At 43.4% G+C, this 18,579-nt stretch overlaps 1 protein-coding gene across 3 annotated transcripts in view; it reads right to left on the bottom strand.

Annotated features, from left to right (window-relative positions):
* Window positions 1-508: 508 nt before the first annotated feature.
* Window positions 509-18,579, bottom strand: part of LOC104598283 (putative serine/threonine-protein kinase PBL3) — a 49,887-nt gene continuing 31,816 nt past the window's right edge. For all 3 annotated transcript variants that reach the window (XM_010260271.3, XM_010260270.3, XM_088891120.1), the window contains one exon: window positions 509-1,120. In XM_010260271.3, coding sequence (XP_010258573.1) covers window positions 672-1,120 — 449 coding nt within the window. In that variant the 3' untranslated portion in view covers window positions 509-671. The remainder of the gene's footprint in view (window positions 1,121-18,579) is intronic.

The following is an 18,579-nucleotide window of genomic DNA, read 5'->3' as shown; positions in this document are numbered from 1 at the left end:
ATCCATATCGATTCAAATATATTCTGATATATATCTTAAAATTGCTTTTCCCACATTTCTTGCATTTTCAATCCTTTAAAACATGAGGATATTCTACAACAATTCGGACATACACAGCTAGAGCTATTTCCGAAACATAAAGACCACCTTGACAATTTAAGAAAAGCATACACTTTCTCTCCAACCAAAATTAAAAAAAAAAAAGACAAAAATACATTTTTCTGTACTGATACATTGAAAACTGAAATGCACTACTAAGCTATTAATTTTGCAACATGAACAACTCTATAAATCTGTATGTTTGCTGAAGGTGTAATATTTGCAGATGAAGGTGCATTTTATAGTTTGGGAAGGGGGAGTTGTTAGTGTGGTGCCTATCACCAAATACCAAGAAAAAAAAGTGCATTTTGTAATAACGATACTGAAAAATGTTCTCTATACCATCTAATTGCTGACGAAAAACATAGAACCACCATTCTATTAACACAAACATGAAACAACCAAATAATTTCAGAAAAAAAAAAAGAGCCCGTATAATGCAAGGTTCCATCTATTACAGACTTTGCTTTGTCATAAAACAATCAAAAGCCCTAGAATTTCTACGGAATACCAAATATGGGTACAACAAAATAATTTACATTTGGACCAGAAAGAATGAAAAATTCTGCTGCTCAACGAACACGTGGAGATCGTCTGTGGGATGGCAAAGGAGAAGCACTTGGTGTCAGATTCATTGCTGAATGGTGGTGTCTAAATGGAGATTTAGGGACAGAATTAGAGATTTTCTGTTCCGACTGGGTGTTCTTTGCATTCTTCGGGGCTTGGAGCTGTTCCAGTATTACCAAAACCTCAGACATACGAGGCCGGGCCTTGGCTTCAGTACTGAGGCACTGTAAGGCAAGGGTGGCAGCTTGATAGGCTCCTTTCTGGGGATACTGGCCCTCCAATTTGGTATCCATAATCCGGAACAATTTGCGCTTGTCACCCAAATATGGCTTTGCCCAGTCCACCAGGTTCTGCTCTATGCCAACTTTTGATTTATCAACAGCACGACGCCCAGACAACAATTCCAAAAGAACAACCCCAAAGCTATAAACATCACTTTTTGCAGACAACCGACCTGTTCATCATTGCAAGTGTTAGTGCATGGTTATTAAACCTACAAGATCTCTTTCGCCTTAGTAGGGCATTCACCAATCAAGTTCCAACTCTGGCTTGTAGCCACCTGTACTTAGGATGAGGACCTTTTCATGCCCCTCAAACTACTATTTTGAGGAACCTAAATCCCACAAGCATGTAGTAATAAGAAACCTTGATACCCTGGTGTAACCAGGCTAAGTCATTAAAATGGCCGACACAGCGGGCTGAGAAATGTTTTGGAAAATGTGCATGTAAAGTTGTAAACTACCAAGAATATGGATCGCCTGGATACATTCAAACAGTAAAGGAGACTTAGGAGCAGGTAGGCACACAGGATGAGCATACAGAGTACGCACAGGAAATTTTGTGACACTTGTCCCATTAAATATCCTCAGCTTACCCTTAAAATGATTTAAGGGGCATGCAAGGTTTTATTTCCTTTCTGGCACTAGTAAGTTTTCATTCCTCTAAAATATTTTCGCATAGAAGCAAACTATAACATCACAGAGGGGCAGCAAAAGAGTAAGTAGCAATAATCAGCCCCCCAAACTTTTATTTGTGACAAAGAGACAACCTTAACTTTCAGATTCCAGCATTTAGCCCCCCACCGCATTAATAGACTTGCTGGAAAAGGGGTAAACTTTATTGGCAATCTGTGCTACATGCAGTAATGTGGGGAGTTTGGGATGAAAGAAACGAATGCCTATTTGACAACAAATTCAGGCCCCTCAGAGTTAATTTCAGATATCACCTACCTCTGTAACCTCTGGACTGCCAATCCAGATCTGTTCAAAGGACTCTCAGGCAATGATCTCAATAGAGATGCTCACTCTTTCTTTTCCTTCCTCACCCTCAACAAGCAATATTGAGGCAGCCAGCTGTTTTCAGTGATGGAGTGGTGACTCTAAACTTTGATGAAAGTGCTTTAGGTAATCCTAGCTTAGCTGGAATTGGAGGCATGGTAAGGGATGAAAGGGGTAACATGCTGGACGTTCAGTGGTCCAACCGGACTGGCTGATTCACAAAGGTTGAAGTGATGGCTGTACTCACAGGAATTAGATTAGTAAAAATATTGGGAATTCAGAACTTAATCATTGTAGGTGACTCAGCAAATACTATAAAATGGTTAAAGGGCAAGGAGGGGGGGGGGGCCTTGGAGACGGCCATTTTTTGGAAGAGGCTAGGGACTCCTTGGACTGTTTAAACGCAAGATTAGATTGGATTCCTAGGGAACTAAATCATATAGCAGATGGTTTAACCAGATGTGGGGTGTATTTGGATTACTTGTATAGTGACAAGCTTCCTGTGTAATCTTTTGGGGATCCTCCCCTGTTTTGTACATCTCGTGTACTTCTTTCTTTAATGAAATTTGGTTAAATTTTCCTCAAAAAAAGATAAAATTAGGATAACGCCCATTCAAAATTCTGGATTGTTTTGTAATTTTTTGTCTGTACTTTTTCTTTGTCTGCAATTTTCTGTATTTTGTTGTATTTTCTTAATTACCTTTTTGTTGTTTTTTGCAATCTCAGTGTTTTTTGTATTTCCTCTTTTTTGTTATATTTTCTGTGATTTTCTGTTTTTTTTTGTATTTTGTTTTATTCTCCTTTTTATTTCTTGTATTTCCTGAATTTTTTCAAGGGGTTTCTTCAGTTAGCTCCCCCTTAAAAATCAAAATCTCAACTAGCATGGTACGGAAACCAAAAACCATGCCAGCGCCAGCCAACAAATTGCAAATTTGTTTCACCTCCTCCCCCCACGTCAGCATAAAAAATTTATCATTATACCCCTGGACCCCAAAAGAGTTGTCTTCGAAATTAATCTGGCCGTTGAAGCACTGCTCTGTTCGAAAAACCTCTCAGCGTGGAAGCTCTGTTCGAAAACCGAAACCTTGTTCTTCCCTATCTCATCCGGTGAATATCCCGATCGTTTCGTCTCCCCAGCTCATCCGGCAGCGACGTTAGTTTCGGTTGAAGCTCTGCTCTGTTCAAAAAACCTCTCGGTGTTGAATCTCTGTTCAAAAACGTAACCTTCTTCTTCCCCATCTCGTCCGGTGACTATCCCAACCGTTTCGTCTTCTTCCCCATCTCGTTCGACAAAATATTTGGGCGTTGAAACCATGGTCGAAAACACAAGGATTCTCAGAGCCCCCTTGTGTTTACCGGTTACCAGCCGTCGACGGCACTCTACATTCACCATTCGAAGGAAGCTCGAGGGTCGGTTTACTATACACCGACCGTCAGAGGCACTCTACATTGACTGTTGAAAGGAGATCGAAGCTAGGTTTAGCGGCTGTTGGAAGGATTCTAAGGCCCCTTGCGTCTAACTCACATGGAGGCCCTGTTTTCCCTATGTTGCCGACTCACTCTAGTTGGATGTCCCCTGTGTTTCTGGCTAACTTCGATGTTTTAGCATTCCGTTGGCCACCCATGCGAAGCCTTTCCAGCTCGTTGCACTCTTATGGGTCATTCTCAATCAGTATCAATGATTGACCGTTCAACCCCCTAATTCAATTTACTTTGTTACTTGATTTTTCTTGGTTGATTGTCGAAAGGACTTCTGTAAATGAATTGTTTAATGTTAATTAAGATATGGATGTTGTTACCGTGGGATATTTAACATTTGTAGGCATGAATAGCGAACGAAGTGTCGAGAATCAATCCCCTAGTACTTTGCAGTATGATACTAAGTATTGCTAATGCAAACGGAAATGCATCCCTCGAATTTCAACAACCCGGAATAACCCGCATAAGTTGTTTTATAGTTGTCAATTAAAATCTGAGGTAATATTTTCGGTGGGACGATATTATTTGTTAGCATTGATAATAAAGCATGTACATTAGAAGTCATATGTGTTGCACTTGCAAGAACAGGTGCTGGATAGCCCAACGACTAAAAGTGATTTTGTTGGCGGTTGCAAATTTTTTGAGTGGGCGATTCCTCGAGGTTGGTCGGATGAGGTTATATCTACAAGTAGGTATGGTGATGTTGTGGAATGCCTTGGAAATGTGGACAAAGCAGTTGATGTTTGCATAAAGCAAATTAAGTTCATGAAATCAACCCATGAGTTAGTTGTTAAAAGTATAGCTACAGTTAGGCGACTTGTTTTTGTTCTTTTTGTTATTATTCTCCTAACACTGGTCTTCTGGAAATAGTTTATCATAAGTGGTGAATATGTTGGTTCAGCGTTTTTATGATTGTGTTAGAAGACTTCCCTCCTTTTGTTTTCATATTGGTAAACCATTTTGGCGTTTTGTTGTAGTTATGTTGAACTTTTAAATATAAAAATATAAACATAATTTATTTTGTTCACTAAGAAATATTTGTATATCCATCGAATAGACGTTCTTGTAGGAGATAGAGAAACTTAGGCTCACAGAGAAGCCGATGGTGGGAAATATTGCTTTTGTAGAACCATTGTTTCCCATTGATGGTCTGGGTCGTTAGGCCAAGGGGCGACCAAAAGGTGTGAGGATGCTTGGTAGGTCAGTGGCAGTAGGAGGGTGTGGGTATGGTGGCCACCGCACACCTCCACACCCGTCGGAGCTACCAATCGGTGAACCTAGGTAAACTAGCGGAGGTTCCACTTCCACGGGGTGGGGAGAGGTCTCCAAGACGTTCCTAAAGGAGGCAAAAACACACCAAGCCAACGAGGAATGTCGACGATGGGAAACGATGCTTTTGTAGAACCATTGTTTCCCACTATCAGTCCAGGCCGTCGGCCGGGCGACTAGAAGGTGTCAAGATGCTTGGTGGGTGAGTGGCAGTAAGAGGGAGTGGATGTGGTGGCCAACGAACCCCTCCACACCCAACAGAGCAGCTTCCAGGTGATTCTGTCATTTCCGACACAGTCCTAGGGGGGGCACAGGGGTAGACAGGCGGTGGTACCATCTCCATGGGGTGGGTAGAGGTCTCCTAGACGTCCCTAGAGGAGACAAAGACGGCCCGGGCCAACGGGAAAGGCCGATAGTGGGAAACAGTGCTTTTGCAGAACCACCATTTCCCACCATCGGGCCGATGGGCGACCGTAAGATGTCAGGATGTTCGGTGGGTGAGTGGTAGTAGGAGGGTGCCGTACCACCTCATAAATTGAAGTAAATTTAATTGTTAGGTGTGACGTGCAAACCTATACTATATTTTTGGTACGTAGACATATAAATAAACCTAAGGGAATCCAATTGGCATGTGTAAAGTGCAAGTATGTATCAACAGTACACGACTACATCCATTAAAATTTTCACATAGATGTTATACTAGCATAAAGGAAAGGGAAGGTTCCTAACACCCCTAATGGGGGTGGTTCCACGCTGTTGGGATAGTATTTAGGTTGAGTGGGGGTGGGAGCAGTAGGGAGTAGGGAGTAGGGACGATCAAAATATATGGCCAATAAATATCATTAGTCCCTTCACGGTACCAAATGCACCGATGGCGACCACAAGGACCGTTATCCTCACTTTGCAGGTTGTTGCTCGATACACTAGTTTCGGTTCATGCCCTCATCTCTGTGACCTCGCATCCAAGTTCCAAATTTTGCTGTCTCAAAGCTAAATTCTCCTGCATCAAAGCATCCACGTCTCTCTGTAGGTTCCAACTGTGCCAAAGAACGTGGCAGTATTCTGGGTATGTGACATCAACCACACAGACGCAGTGGGCTTCTTTGATGTGGTAGATTCCTATAACAACCGTTGTTTGTATGCTAGCTTCCAGCAATGGACGAAGTTCACCGGTAAATGATAACCCCGTGCCCATGTATGTTGAAGACCACAGTTTCTTAATAGAAGCCCTTTCTGGCACTCACAATCCACTCTTCATCCTGTGCGTTCAATTCACGGAGGATCAAGTTAAGCAACTCCCACTATGGAATAATTACAATGGTAACATCATTGTGCTCCATCGTGGACTTGAAAAAACAAAACAAAATTTGGTTAGAATATTAAGTGTGTTAACCGAATTCATGATCCACCCCATTTATAAATGTTTTAAGAGCCTAGCAAGGCCAACAGGTCATTGTAATGCAATATATTGGAATGATTTTCAAAGGTTAATTCCATGGGAATGTCTGTCTAAGGGTCATCGCACTGACCGATTGACCTACATCATGTTGTAGTGCTCCTCCTTTACATCAGATTGCCCCATGGTCGTTGGGCTGCACTTCGTACATCCGATTTCCTTTACATTAGAGTGCCCATTGGTCATTGACTTGCACTACTCTCCCATCGATCCTATGCCTGTCTTGGTCCTTGTGCATGGGCGGCCAAGACATGTGTGAAAAAATACCTAGGTCTGGTCTATCCCTCCAGCCTATGGTGATGTCTGTCGAAGGGTCACCACACTAACCGATTAATGTTGCAGTGCTCCTCCTTTACAACTTATTGCCTCATGGTTGTTGGGTTGCATCTCGTACAGCCAATCTCTTTTAATAGAGTGCCCATTGGTCATTGATTGCCATACCCCACCCATCCCCTACCCCTCTCATTTAAACCCCCACCACCAAGGTTAGTAGCGGTCTACATATCCATTCATGCATAACATCTGTGGGCACACAATCCAGTGCGAGGAGAGATGAACCCTAAGACTTCAACACCAAAGCGACATACAGACAATTATTCAATACAACATATCCTGAGACATCACTGTCACATTGAATTAACCAACGAGGGATGTGAATTGCTCGAATGATGGCGAAGAACCCGACTTCGACAACGACCAGAGCATGCATACGTGTGTTGGCTCAAATGGTATATTTGAAAGCAATAGATTAGCAGCAACAATGTGGCATTGTGTCATAACCGGAATCAACCAAGTGTTTGAAGACGCGACTGCATTTCAAACTACCTTATCTAAATACTCTGTAGCCCATAAATTTTCCTTTAAGTATAGTAGGAACGACAAGACACGCATTCATGCGCAGTGTAGTATGGACAACTGTTAGTGGGAAATTTGAGCTACTACACTGAGAGGAGGGCCAATGGTCTGAGTGCATAAGTACCAACCTCTACACTCTACAGGGACAACAACAAATGCCGGGGGGACCATCCCATTGTTGGCATCTATCGCGGTGGTAGCTAGCAACTTCCCATGGTATTTCACATTTAAGTGCACCCCATCTCCAAATAGCAGTGACCAACACCCATAGCGAAATCCATGGAGAGATACATGGAATGCTAAGAAGAGTCGCTTGAAACGGCCAACTTCATCGATGCTATAAGAGATGTACAAACCTAGATCGGACTCGACAATCTTCTCACAGAACCATGGAATACGTGAGGCGGAGTCATCATCGCTACTATTGATTAGAACCTTTGCGATCTCTTTCCCCCTTCAAGCCTATTGATACGTAAACTACAACACGTAGTCAAGTTTGATATCCTTCATGATATCCATTGCTCTGTATGATGGATTGTCCCATACCTTCTCAACAAGAAGATTCCCTACAAACTTATTTGACTTGGAAAGACTTACAGAGGATGATACACCTACGGTGTGGGAGTGTTGAGGTTGGTACTTATGCACTCAAACCATTGGCCCTCCTCTTAGTACACTAGCTCAAATTTCCGACTAACATTTGTCAATACTACATTGCACATGAAAGTGTCTTGCCATAACTGCTATACTTAAAGGAAAATCTATGGGTTACGAACTATTTAGACAGGGCAGTTTGAAATGTAGTCGCGTCTTCAAACACTTGGTTGACTCCGATTAGGAGACCATGCCACATTGTTGCTACCAGGCTACCACTTTCAGATATACCATTTGAGCCAACACGCATATGCATGCTCTAGCCATCGTCGGAGTCCGGTTCTCCGCCATAATTCGAGAAATCCACATCCCTCGTTGGTTCATTCAATGAGACGGTTATGTCCTAGGATATGTTGTTGTACTGAATAAGTGTTTGTATGTCACTTTGGTGTTGAAGTTTTAGGGTGTGTCTCTCCTCACACTGGATTGTGTACTCTATCTTCGCAATGCGTGGGTCGATCCAAAAACGCCCACAGATGTTCTTCACAAATGAATTTAATTTTGTGCTCTCATTTATAACAAGGCAGGCATAGGATCGATGGGAGAGTAGTGCAAATCAATGACCAATAGGCACTCTAATGTAAAGGAGATTGGATGTACGAGGTGTAGTCCAACGACCATGGTGTCACAAGTGACTCCTTCACCGCGCCATCAAGCACCTATTGTCGTGCCATCAGAGTGCCTACAGCGTGCCTTCTGGGTGTCATCATGTGTGTCATGGGTGGGCTATGTATGTATCTTGTAAGGGGGGACCGCCAATGGCGTTATTGTAATTACTTAGTATGATTTTCCACTCTTTTGATGTTTTCTTATGTCACTCCCCCAAAAGCTTATTGTACTCTTTGAGGGGAGGTAGGTAGTCAAGTGAGCTCATAAGCGTGTAAAGGTTAAGCACGAGATCCCCTCGACACTGTACCGAGTGCTTGTGCTTACCACTGATTAATGCAATACAAGTTGCATTTTGTCTAATTTGTGTGCCTTCTTGTTGCCTTTTGTGTGTTGTTGCTTGCATTTGTAGGCTTTTTCGACCCCATCGAGCACCACACGGGGCCTCGTCGATTAGCCCCGTGACAGTTGGTATCAGAGCAAGTTGCTCCTCAATGCTCGTGACCCTTGCATAGCAACACTAGTGGTGGCACAATGAAGCACAACAAGGAACTCACCGACGAGATTAGGCATGGCCTTGCCCATGCTAGAGAGACCGATGAGGCTCTAGGCGATGAAGCCGTTGCAGAGAAGGCCCCGAGCGTCGCACATCCAAGACAAGAAAGTGCGACAAGTCAGTTGGCACGCTTGTTGCTTTCGACACATGCATCCTTCGCTATGAAGTGACTGTTGGGGAGATGCGTGACCGAGTAGAAGAAATCCACCTGAATGTGGAAACAATTGAGAGCTCCATGGTGGAGCTAGAAGCCCGTTTAAATGGCATTATGAACGAGGTCCAAGACGTCCTGAATAGAACCCTCAAGGAAGTCGTTGGAACAACATCCCGACAAGAAGGGAGCTCATCTCGATCCGACATCCAAGACCAGGTGGATGAGATGAGAGCTGAACGGATGGCCATGAAAGTAGCCATGGCCTCTCCTTCTAACCTCCAGACTCAATTGGATGAACTAAGAGGAGACATGACGCTCCTCAAGAGATTAGTGGCCAGCACTCCAAGCCCCTCCACAACATTGGCCCCTACTCGTGTGAAGATTCGGGAGCCCACACCTTATGCCGGCTCCCGAGATGCTAGAGAACTTGACAACTTCTTGTGGCAAATGGAACAATACTTCCGTGTTGCTGGCATTGATGATAACATAACACAAATTCGTACAGTGATCATGTATTTGACTGACATTGCTATGCTATGGTGGCGCAGGCGATGCCAAGACATTGAACGGGGTACGCGCATCATGTATTTGACTGACATTGCTATGCTATGGTGGCGCAGGCGATGCCAAGACATTGAACGGGGTACGTGCACCATTAAGACATGGGTTGATTACCCAGAGAACGTGGAGTACTTGGCGCGGAAGAAGTTGAAAGCACTCCAGCATGGGAACTCACTCCACGATTATGTCAAAGAGTTTTCACCCCTTACCTTGGAGATCACGAACATGTCCGACAAGGATCTACTGTTCAACTTCATGGACGGACTGAAGCCATGGGCCGAACTAGAGCTCCAATGCCGCAACGTACAGGACCTCGCCACGACAATGGCAATGGCGAAGCAACTCAATGAGACCAGCTTGTCAGATGAAGAAGCCCCTAAGCCAGAAAGCCCGTGTTCCCCTAATTTGAGTGGGGGAGCAAGTCGCCCACGCCCTCCGTACGACAACTCCAACTTCAACAAGCCAGCAAGACAGGACTATGGGAAGAAGCCACAAGGAGAGCAAGGCCCTCAGCACCATTACAAGCCCAGAACCGCTGGGTCCCCAATTTCTTGCTTCCTTTGTGGGGGAAATCACTTGGTTCGCAACTGCCCAACCAAGAAGAAGATCAATGCCCTTGTCGCCAAGCTCAGTGATGACGAGCAAAGTGATGAGGAAAAGTCTGTGCAGGCGCCAAGAGGCCAATCATGGAAGGCCAAAGAAAGCCCAAAGGGGGCTGAAGTATGTAGACATCCTCCTCGGCGGGAAGCCGACTCAAGCCCTTGTTGATGCAGGGGCCTCCCACAACTTCATTTCAGTTGTCGAGGCCAAGCGACTCAATCTGAACACCGTGAAAGAGACAGGGTGGCTCAAGGCCGTGAACTCCGGGGCCAAGGCGATTGAAGGCATGGCTCGTGGGGTTGATCTCCAAGTTGGGTCGTGGACAAGCAAGATTAATCTTTTAGTGGTACCCCTGGATGATTTCCAAGTTGTCTTGGGAATGGACTTCCTGACACAAGCAGAAGCAGCACTCTTGCCTCATATCAACTCTCTATGCATCTTGGACGAGCGCTCCCCTTGCATGGTACCAGTTATGACTTCTACTAGGGTTCATGGGAAGCAAGTTTCTGCACTACAACTTTTTCATGAAGAAGCCTTGTTCAACGCCAACATGAAGGAAGCAGAGAAGTTCCCCACTCCACTAATTGAAGAAGTCGCCCCTCAAGTCAACAACCTCAACAGCAGCAAGAAGCAGCAAGCCATCCAGCCATCTACACCTCTCCAGCAACAGAGTTCGTGCGCGTCGACAACTGTCAAGCAAAGCAGAAGACCCAAGGCCGTGTCCAAGTTCGCCCTCACCTACTACCACAACCACAGGGGAAAGCGAGTGCCACCCAAGCCACTTAGGGACCACTTCTGCACCATCCCTCAGACTGAATCACGTAGTAGCCCTGCGAGTCACCCTTGGGGAAAAATTCATGGGAACCAACACCCCAACAATCCAAAACATCATTTTGACCCTTACTTGGCCCAAACCTACCCTATAACCAAGCTGAATCAGCCATTAACATACCTTGAGACCGCCAAGAAAGGACTTAGCCATAGGAAACCCTAACAAAACAGGCCAACCCAACCATGCCACCAAACTATACACCTCGGCCTTGGACGACAGCCGGTTCATGGAGCAGCAGAAGAACCTTCCTTCCGCATTAGCGACTTTAAGGGACCAGCCGAAACCGATCTCCGATGACGTAGATCGAATTGAGTGGGGGAGTCTGTCACAAGTGACTCCTTCACCGCGCCATCAAGCATCCATCGTCGTGCCATCAGAGTGCCTACAGCGTGCCTTCTGGGTGTCATCATGTGTGTCATGGGTGGGCTATGCATGTATCTTGTAAGGGGGGACTGTCAATGGCATTATTGTAATTACTTAGTATGATTTTCCACTATTTTGATGTTTTCTTATGTCACTCCCCCAAAAGCTTAACGTACTCTTTGAGGGGAGGTACGTAGTCAAGTGAGCTCATAAGCGTGTAAAGGTTAAGCACGAGATCCCCTCGACACTGTACTGTGTGCTTGTGCTTACCACTGATTAATGCAATACAAGTTGCATTTTGTCTAATTTGTGTGCCTTCTTGTTGCCTTTTGTGTGTTGTTGCTTGCATTTGTAGGCTTTCTCGACCCCATCGAGCGCCGCACGGGGCTTCGTCGATTAGCCCCGTGACAATGGGGCAATCTGATGTAAAGGAGGAGAACTATAGCATGATGTAGGTCAATCGGTCAATGCGCTAACCCTTAGACAGACATCCCCATGGAATTAACCTTTGAAAATCATTCCAATATATTGCATTACAATGACCTGTTGGCCTCGCTAGACTCTTAAAACATCTATAAATGGGGTGGATCATGAATTCGATTAACACACTTCATATTCTAACCAAATTTTGCTTTGTTTTTACAAGTCCACGATAGAGCACAATGATGTTACTACTGTAATTATTCCACAGAGGGAGTTGCTTAACTTGATCCTCCGTGAATTGAATGCATAGGATGCAGAGTGGATTGTGAGTGCTGAAAAGGACCTCTATGAAGCAACCATGGCCTCAACATAATGTTAGAATTCACATAACAGGGGTATTTTGGAAATTTGTGTTTATCTATTTGAGAGTGAAAGGTTTGTTTTATTCAAGTTTAAGTTGTGTGTCCCATCACTTATGAGGGACAATATTGTCTTTCTTGTAACTAAGCTTATGTGAGATAAATGCAAGTGGATCGACTAGAGAGGACTGATTTTCCTCTACTGGCCGAACCCTTCTCCTCTGCTTCTTCTTCCTCTTCTTCTCTACTTTAACCAAAAGCCGAATAGGGTTTTCACATGGTATCAGAGCAATAAACTTTTTTTCTTCTTTCCTCATCATCTTTCTTCTTCCTGGGTTCGCCACCAGCCATATCAGCCTTCTTCGATTTTCTTCTAGCCTGAGTGAAAGCTCGACAAGAGGCCAAAAAGGAGTGGTTGTTTTGTGGTTTTGGAAGTGAGTATGCCTCCAGTTGCTGTGGTGGTGGTCATTGAAGTGGTGTACTAGATGTCCTCTATTCTGTGATACAAAGAGGGCTATTTGTGGACAGGTATGAATAGTTTTTTTTTCGCCCAAGTAATGGACTGCAAATGTTGTGTTTTGGTCTAAAATATTCTTCTGTGGTTGTGTGAAGTGATTAGTATGCATATCAGTCTTGTTTTCCTCTATTTATACCTGGGTATGTGCATAGAAAGTAGAGTTTTCAGTTGCTGAATTTCACGACAGCAATGGTGTGGTGGTGTTTCTACTGTGCTGAATAGTGTGTGGCTGATTCTGCATAGTTGGAAGTAAAACCTTGTGTCGTATGGTAGTGTTTACACTGATTTCTGTGGTGGTGTTCATACTTCCTTGTGAGATGAGCAGATTTGGTTGAAAATGACATCAATCGATGATGGTAGTGACAACAAAACTGGTGTTATGATCTCTCCAGATTACCTAAATGTTCAAATGACATCTATTACGTTGAATGGTGAGAACTGTGTCGTGGGCCAAGAAGGTAAAGCTTGTGAGAGAAGAAAAGCCTTCCTCTGACTCTCTAGGGTTTAGTGATTGGGAGCAAGAGGATGCTCAAATTATGACATGGCTGTGGAATAGCATGGAACCAAAAATCAGTGTGAACTTTATGTTCCTAGATACAGTTAAAGAAATGTAGGATCATGCTAAGAAACTGTATTCCAAGCAAGACAATACAACTAGGGTGTATCAGTTGTACCAAGAGTACTTTAATCTGAAGCAAGGCAACTAAAGCTTAGAGGAATACTATGCAAGTTTGAGAAATATCTGAAATGAGCTTAATGTGTATCATCCTCTGACACCAGATGTTCAGGTTCAGCAACAACAGCATGAGCAACTTGATGTGATGAGGTTTCTGGTGGGTCTGAAGGCTGAATATGAACCTGTCCGAGCACAAATACTGGGGGGATCTGCGCTTCCCTCACTTGAATAAGTGTTTGCCCATCTTAGGAGGACATCTATTGAGTCTACAGAGCATTCTTCTCTCTCAAACAGATCTGATTTGGTGGTGATTAGAGCGGGCCGTGGAAATAGAGGTGGTGGTGGTGGTGGCCATGGACTTCCAAGTAACCATGGTGGTCCCGGGTTTAATCGTGCTGGTGGCCGGAGTGGAGGTTGGGACTCAAGGGGAGGCCATGGTAAAGGAAGAAGTAATGCCCCTAGAAAGTGCACGTAGTGTGGATTAGAGGGGCATACGGTTAATTTCTGCTATGATTTAAATGGTCCACCCAACACTTGGGCTAACCATGCTGTGACTAAGGGTAGTGGTATAGCTAGTAAAAGTCAACAAACTGACCTGATCCCCCCCATCTACTGGTGCTTATGGGAAGGAGATGGTGAGTGTACCCCGTGCAATATATGAGCAATTCCTTTAGACATATTCTTAGCAGAACACAGTTACCCTTGCCCATTCAGGTATGGCTTGGCTTCCAAGCCTTCACACTGGATCATTGACTCTAGAGCCCTGGAGCATATGTCTGTGACTCTAAATGTATTTTCTTCACTTTCTCGGTCCACATCTCAAATAGTTACTCTTGCTAATGGTTTTACATCTCCCATTTGTGGTGTTGGTGATGTTGATCTCTCCACCGTATCCTTATCATCTGTTTTATATGTTCCCAAGTTTCTTTTTAACCTTATATCTGTTAGATTAACCAAATCACTTAACTGTTCCATAACCTTTTATCCCTTTTCTTGTATGTTTTAGGATCTCAAGACGGAGATGAAGACTGGTAGAGGGCATGAAGCAAGTGGATTGTATTACCTTGATGGTGGTGGCCCTCCCGTAGCTTTTCAATCGTCTCTTACTCCTCTTCAATGGCATTGTAGACTTGGTCATCCTTCTCTCAAAGCCTTAAAGTTGTTGGTTCCTTCCTTAAGTCATCTTTCATCATTGAATTCTGAGTCGTGTCAGCTTGGAAACATCATAGAGTCTCTTTTAGTTTGAGAGTTCATAGTCATGTCTTGAGTCCTTTTTCTTTGGTTCATTATGATGTTTGGGGTCCAATTAAAGTAATGTTATACAATGGTTATAAGTATTTTGTAATTTTTTTTATGACTTTTCAAAGATGACATGGAATTATCTTATGAAAGATCGTAGTGAATTGTTCTCTATTTTTCAGAAATTTTATGCTGAAATGCGTACCCAATTTGGTGTTCATATTAAAATTCTTCGCTCTGATAATGCAAAATAGTACACCTCAACACCATTTTAGCAATAGTTAGAGTACCGTGGGATAATTCATCAAACCTCTTGTTCCTACACCCCGCAACAGAACGATGAAGCTGAACGGAAGAATCGACATCTCCATGAAACTGCTCAGTCTATGATGCTTAATATGAATGTCCCAAAGCATTTTTGGAGTGATGCTATTCTCACGTCATTTATTCTCATCAATCGGATGCCCATGTCCATCCTTGGAAGTCAATCCCCCTTCTCAGTGTTGTATCCCACCCTGTCTCCATTTCCTCTCACCCTGAGTCTTTACGCGTGTTTGTTTTGTTCAAAATTTGGGGCCTGGTTTAAATAGGTTAGATGCACGAGCTACTAAGTGTATATTCCATGGATACTCTAGGACTCAGAAAGGGCATAAGTGCTATAACCCTAACTCCCATAAGTCATTTGTGTGTTCCGATGTCAATTTCTTTGAATTGGTTCCTTTTTTCTTAGACATTGTGGTTCCTTCTCCTTCCCCTGTAGTTCCTCTTCCTGTCCCTGTTGAGGATCTTCTTCCCGTGGTTCCCATTCCAGTTGCAGATTCCCCTCCCGTGCCAGTTACTACTAAGAGGCCACCAACCAAACAAGTGTATACTCACAGAAGAGCATCGGCCCCTCCTCCAATTCAGCCCTCGCCGACAGATCCTGTGGTTACATCTTCTCCCTCAAACCTTGATCTCCCTATTGCCCTGTGGAAAAGTAAACGTACTTGTACTTCTCATCCTATTTCGCACTATGCTTCCGCTGCTCACATTTCTACTTCCCATCACAACTTTATATCATTGCTATCATCTGTTTCCATTCCCAAGACTGTCCAGAAAGCCCTTACCTCCCCAGGGTGGCAGCAAGCAATGGAAAAGGAACTATCTTCTCTACAACACAATCACACGTGGGAACTCATTGCTCTTCCTCTTGGTAAGCATGTTGTTGGGTGTAAATGGGTCTACATAGTGAAGTATCTTCTAGATGGCAGTGTGAAATGATTGAAGGCCAAGTTAGTGGCCAAGGGCTATTCTCAATTGTATGGTGTGGAATATATGGAAACATTTTCTCCTGTGGCTAAAATTGGTTCAGTTCGGGAATTGATTTCATTAGCTGCTATGTATGATTGGCCTCTTTTGCAACTTGACATAAAAAAATGTCTTCCTACATGGTGATCTCATTGAGGAGGTGTATATGGAGCAACCACCAAGGTTTGTTGCTCAAGGGGAGGATGGTAAGGTTTGTAGAATCAAAAAGGCAATTTATGGATTGAAACAATCTCCACGCGCATGGTTTGACAAGGTTAGTGAAGTAGTGAAAAACTTTGGGATGAAACAGTGTCAAGTAGATCATTCTGTGTTCAACCATGACTCAAAAGATGGGAAAATCTTGCTAGTGGTGTATGTGGATGATATTGTCATAACTGGGAGTGACAATAATGGGATTGACAAATTGAAGAAATTCCTACAGGACCACTTCAATATGAAAGATTTGGGTAAGCTGAAGTACTTCCGGGGAATAGAAGTTGCAAGGTCAAGACATGGAATTAACTTATGTCAAAGAAAATATGTCATTTACCTACTTGAAGAAACAGGGTTGTTAGGTGCTAAACCAGTCGAGACTCCTATGGAACTGGATGTCAAGTTGAGTGTTGATGCAGGTGAATGGTTTGATGATCCTGAAAGATACAAGAGGTTGGTGGGAAAGTTGAATTATCTTACTATTACCCAACCAGTCGAGACTCCTATGGAACTGGATGTCAAGTTGAGTGTTGATGCAGGTGAATGGTTTGATGATCCTGAAAGATACAAGAGGTTGGTGGGAAAGTTGAATTATCTTACTATTACCCAACCAGATATATCATTTGACGTAGTATGGTGAGTCAATTTATGCAACATCCTCGGATTCCTCATTGGGAAGCAGTTCTAAGGATTATTAGGTACTTGAAGGGTGCTCTAGGTCGTGATTTGCTATACAAAAGTAAAGGGACTCTTGAGATAGTAGGGTATACAAATGCTGATTGGGCTGGTTCTGTATCATACAGGAGATCAACTACATGGTATTGTACCTTCCTTGGTGGCAATCTTGTAACTTGGAAGAATAAGAAACAAACGGTGGTGGCAAGTAGTGCAAAAGCTGAATACAGGGCTATAGCTCATACCACATGTGAACTAATACAGCTGAAGAACTTGCTACAAGAGATGGGGTTCTCAGTTGACAAACCCATGAGACTATATTGTAATAATCAAGCAGTTGTTCACATCTTTTCCAACCTAGTCTTACATGAGAGAACTAAGCATATTGAGGTCGATTGTCACTTTGTAAGAGAGAAAGTGATTAGTGGAGTGATAACCACATCTCATGTGAGCTCGGGAAATCAGTGGGCATATCTCTTTACAAAGGGATTGTTTCAGGGCAGAGTACATTATATTTGCAACAAGTTGGGACTATATGACATATACTTTCCAGCTTGAGGGGGAGTGTTAGAATTCACAGAATAGGGGTATTTTGGTCATTTGGGTTTATCTATTTGAGAGTGAAAGGTTTGTTTTATTCAAGTTTAAGTTATGTGTCCCATCACTTATGTGGGACAATATTGTCTTTCTTATAACCAAGCTTATGTGAGATAAATGCAAGTGGATCGACTAGAGAGGACTGATTTTCCTCTACTGGCCGAACCCTCTTCTTCTTCTCTACTTTAACCTAGAACTATATAGGATTTTCACACATACGTAGGCACGAGGTATCATTTACCGGCTAACTCCGTCCATTGCTGGGAGTTAGCATACAAACAACAACTGCTATAGGAATCTGCCACATCAGAGAAGCCCACTGTGTCCATGTGGTTGATGTCACATACGCAGAATACCACCACATTCTTTGGCACAGTCAAAACCTACAGAGAGACGTGGACGCTTTGATGCAGGAGATTTTATCTTTGCGATAGCATAATTTGGAACTTGGACGCAAGGTCACAGAGATGAGGGTGTGGGCCAAAACCAGTGTATCGAGCAACAATCTATAAAGTGAGAATAACAATCCCCATGGTCGCTTTGGTACCGCGAAGGGACTATTGATATCTATTGGCCATATATTTTGATCAATAGTTGTATTGTCCTTACTCCCTACTACCCCCTACCCCCACCCAACCTAAACACTATCCCAATAGCATGGAACCACCCCCACTAGAGGTGTTAGGAACCTTCCCTTTCCTTTATGCTAGTATAACATGTATGTTAGTGTCGAGTATGTAGGGGTATTTCTATCTTTTGTGCTTGTGTTTAGGTGTTGATGTGTAAATTTATGTTAGATTTAATGTCCCTAACTTAAGTAGGGACATATGTGACTTTTCCACATTATTTTAGTAATATAAAATACATCTGGCCGAATGGGAGAGTGTGCTTTTTCTCTCATTCGAACCAGAATCTTTTCTCCTTGTTTCTCTTCTGCTCTTCTCCTTTATCTCTTTCTCTCCTTCTCTCTTCTCTCTCTCTTCCTTGACTGTTATCAATCTAACAGGCAGACCGAACACTAACAATGTATATGGAAATATTAATGGTAGTCATGTACTGCTGATACGTGCCTGAACTTTACACGTGCCAATTGGGTTTCCTTAGGTTTATCTATATGTCTATGTGCCAAAAATATAGTATAGGCTTGCACGTCACACCTAACAATTTAATTTACTTCAATTTATGAGGTGGTACCGCACCCTCCTACTGCCACTCACCCACTAAGCATCCCTACACCTTACAATCGCCCATTGGCCCGACGACTT

The sequence above is a fragment of the Nelumbo nucifera genome, chromosome 7 (genome assembly GCF_055504915.1).
Source record: "Nelumbo nucifera cultivar China Antique chromosome 7, China Antique-T2T, whole genome shotgun sequence".
Lineage (NCBI taxonomy): Eukaryota > Viridiplantae > Streptophyta > Magnoliopsida > Proteales > Nelumbonaceae > Nelumbo > Nelumbo nucifera.
The sequence above is the reverse complement of the archived record's forward strand: the minus strand, read 5'-3'. Positions and strand labels throughout refer to the sequence as shown.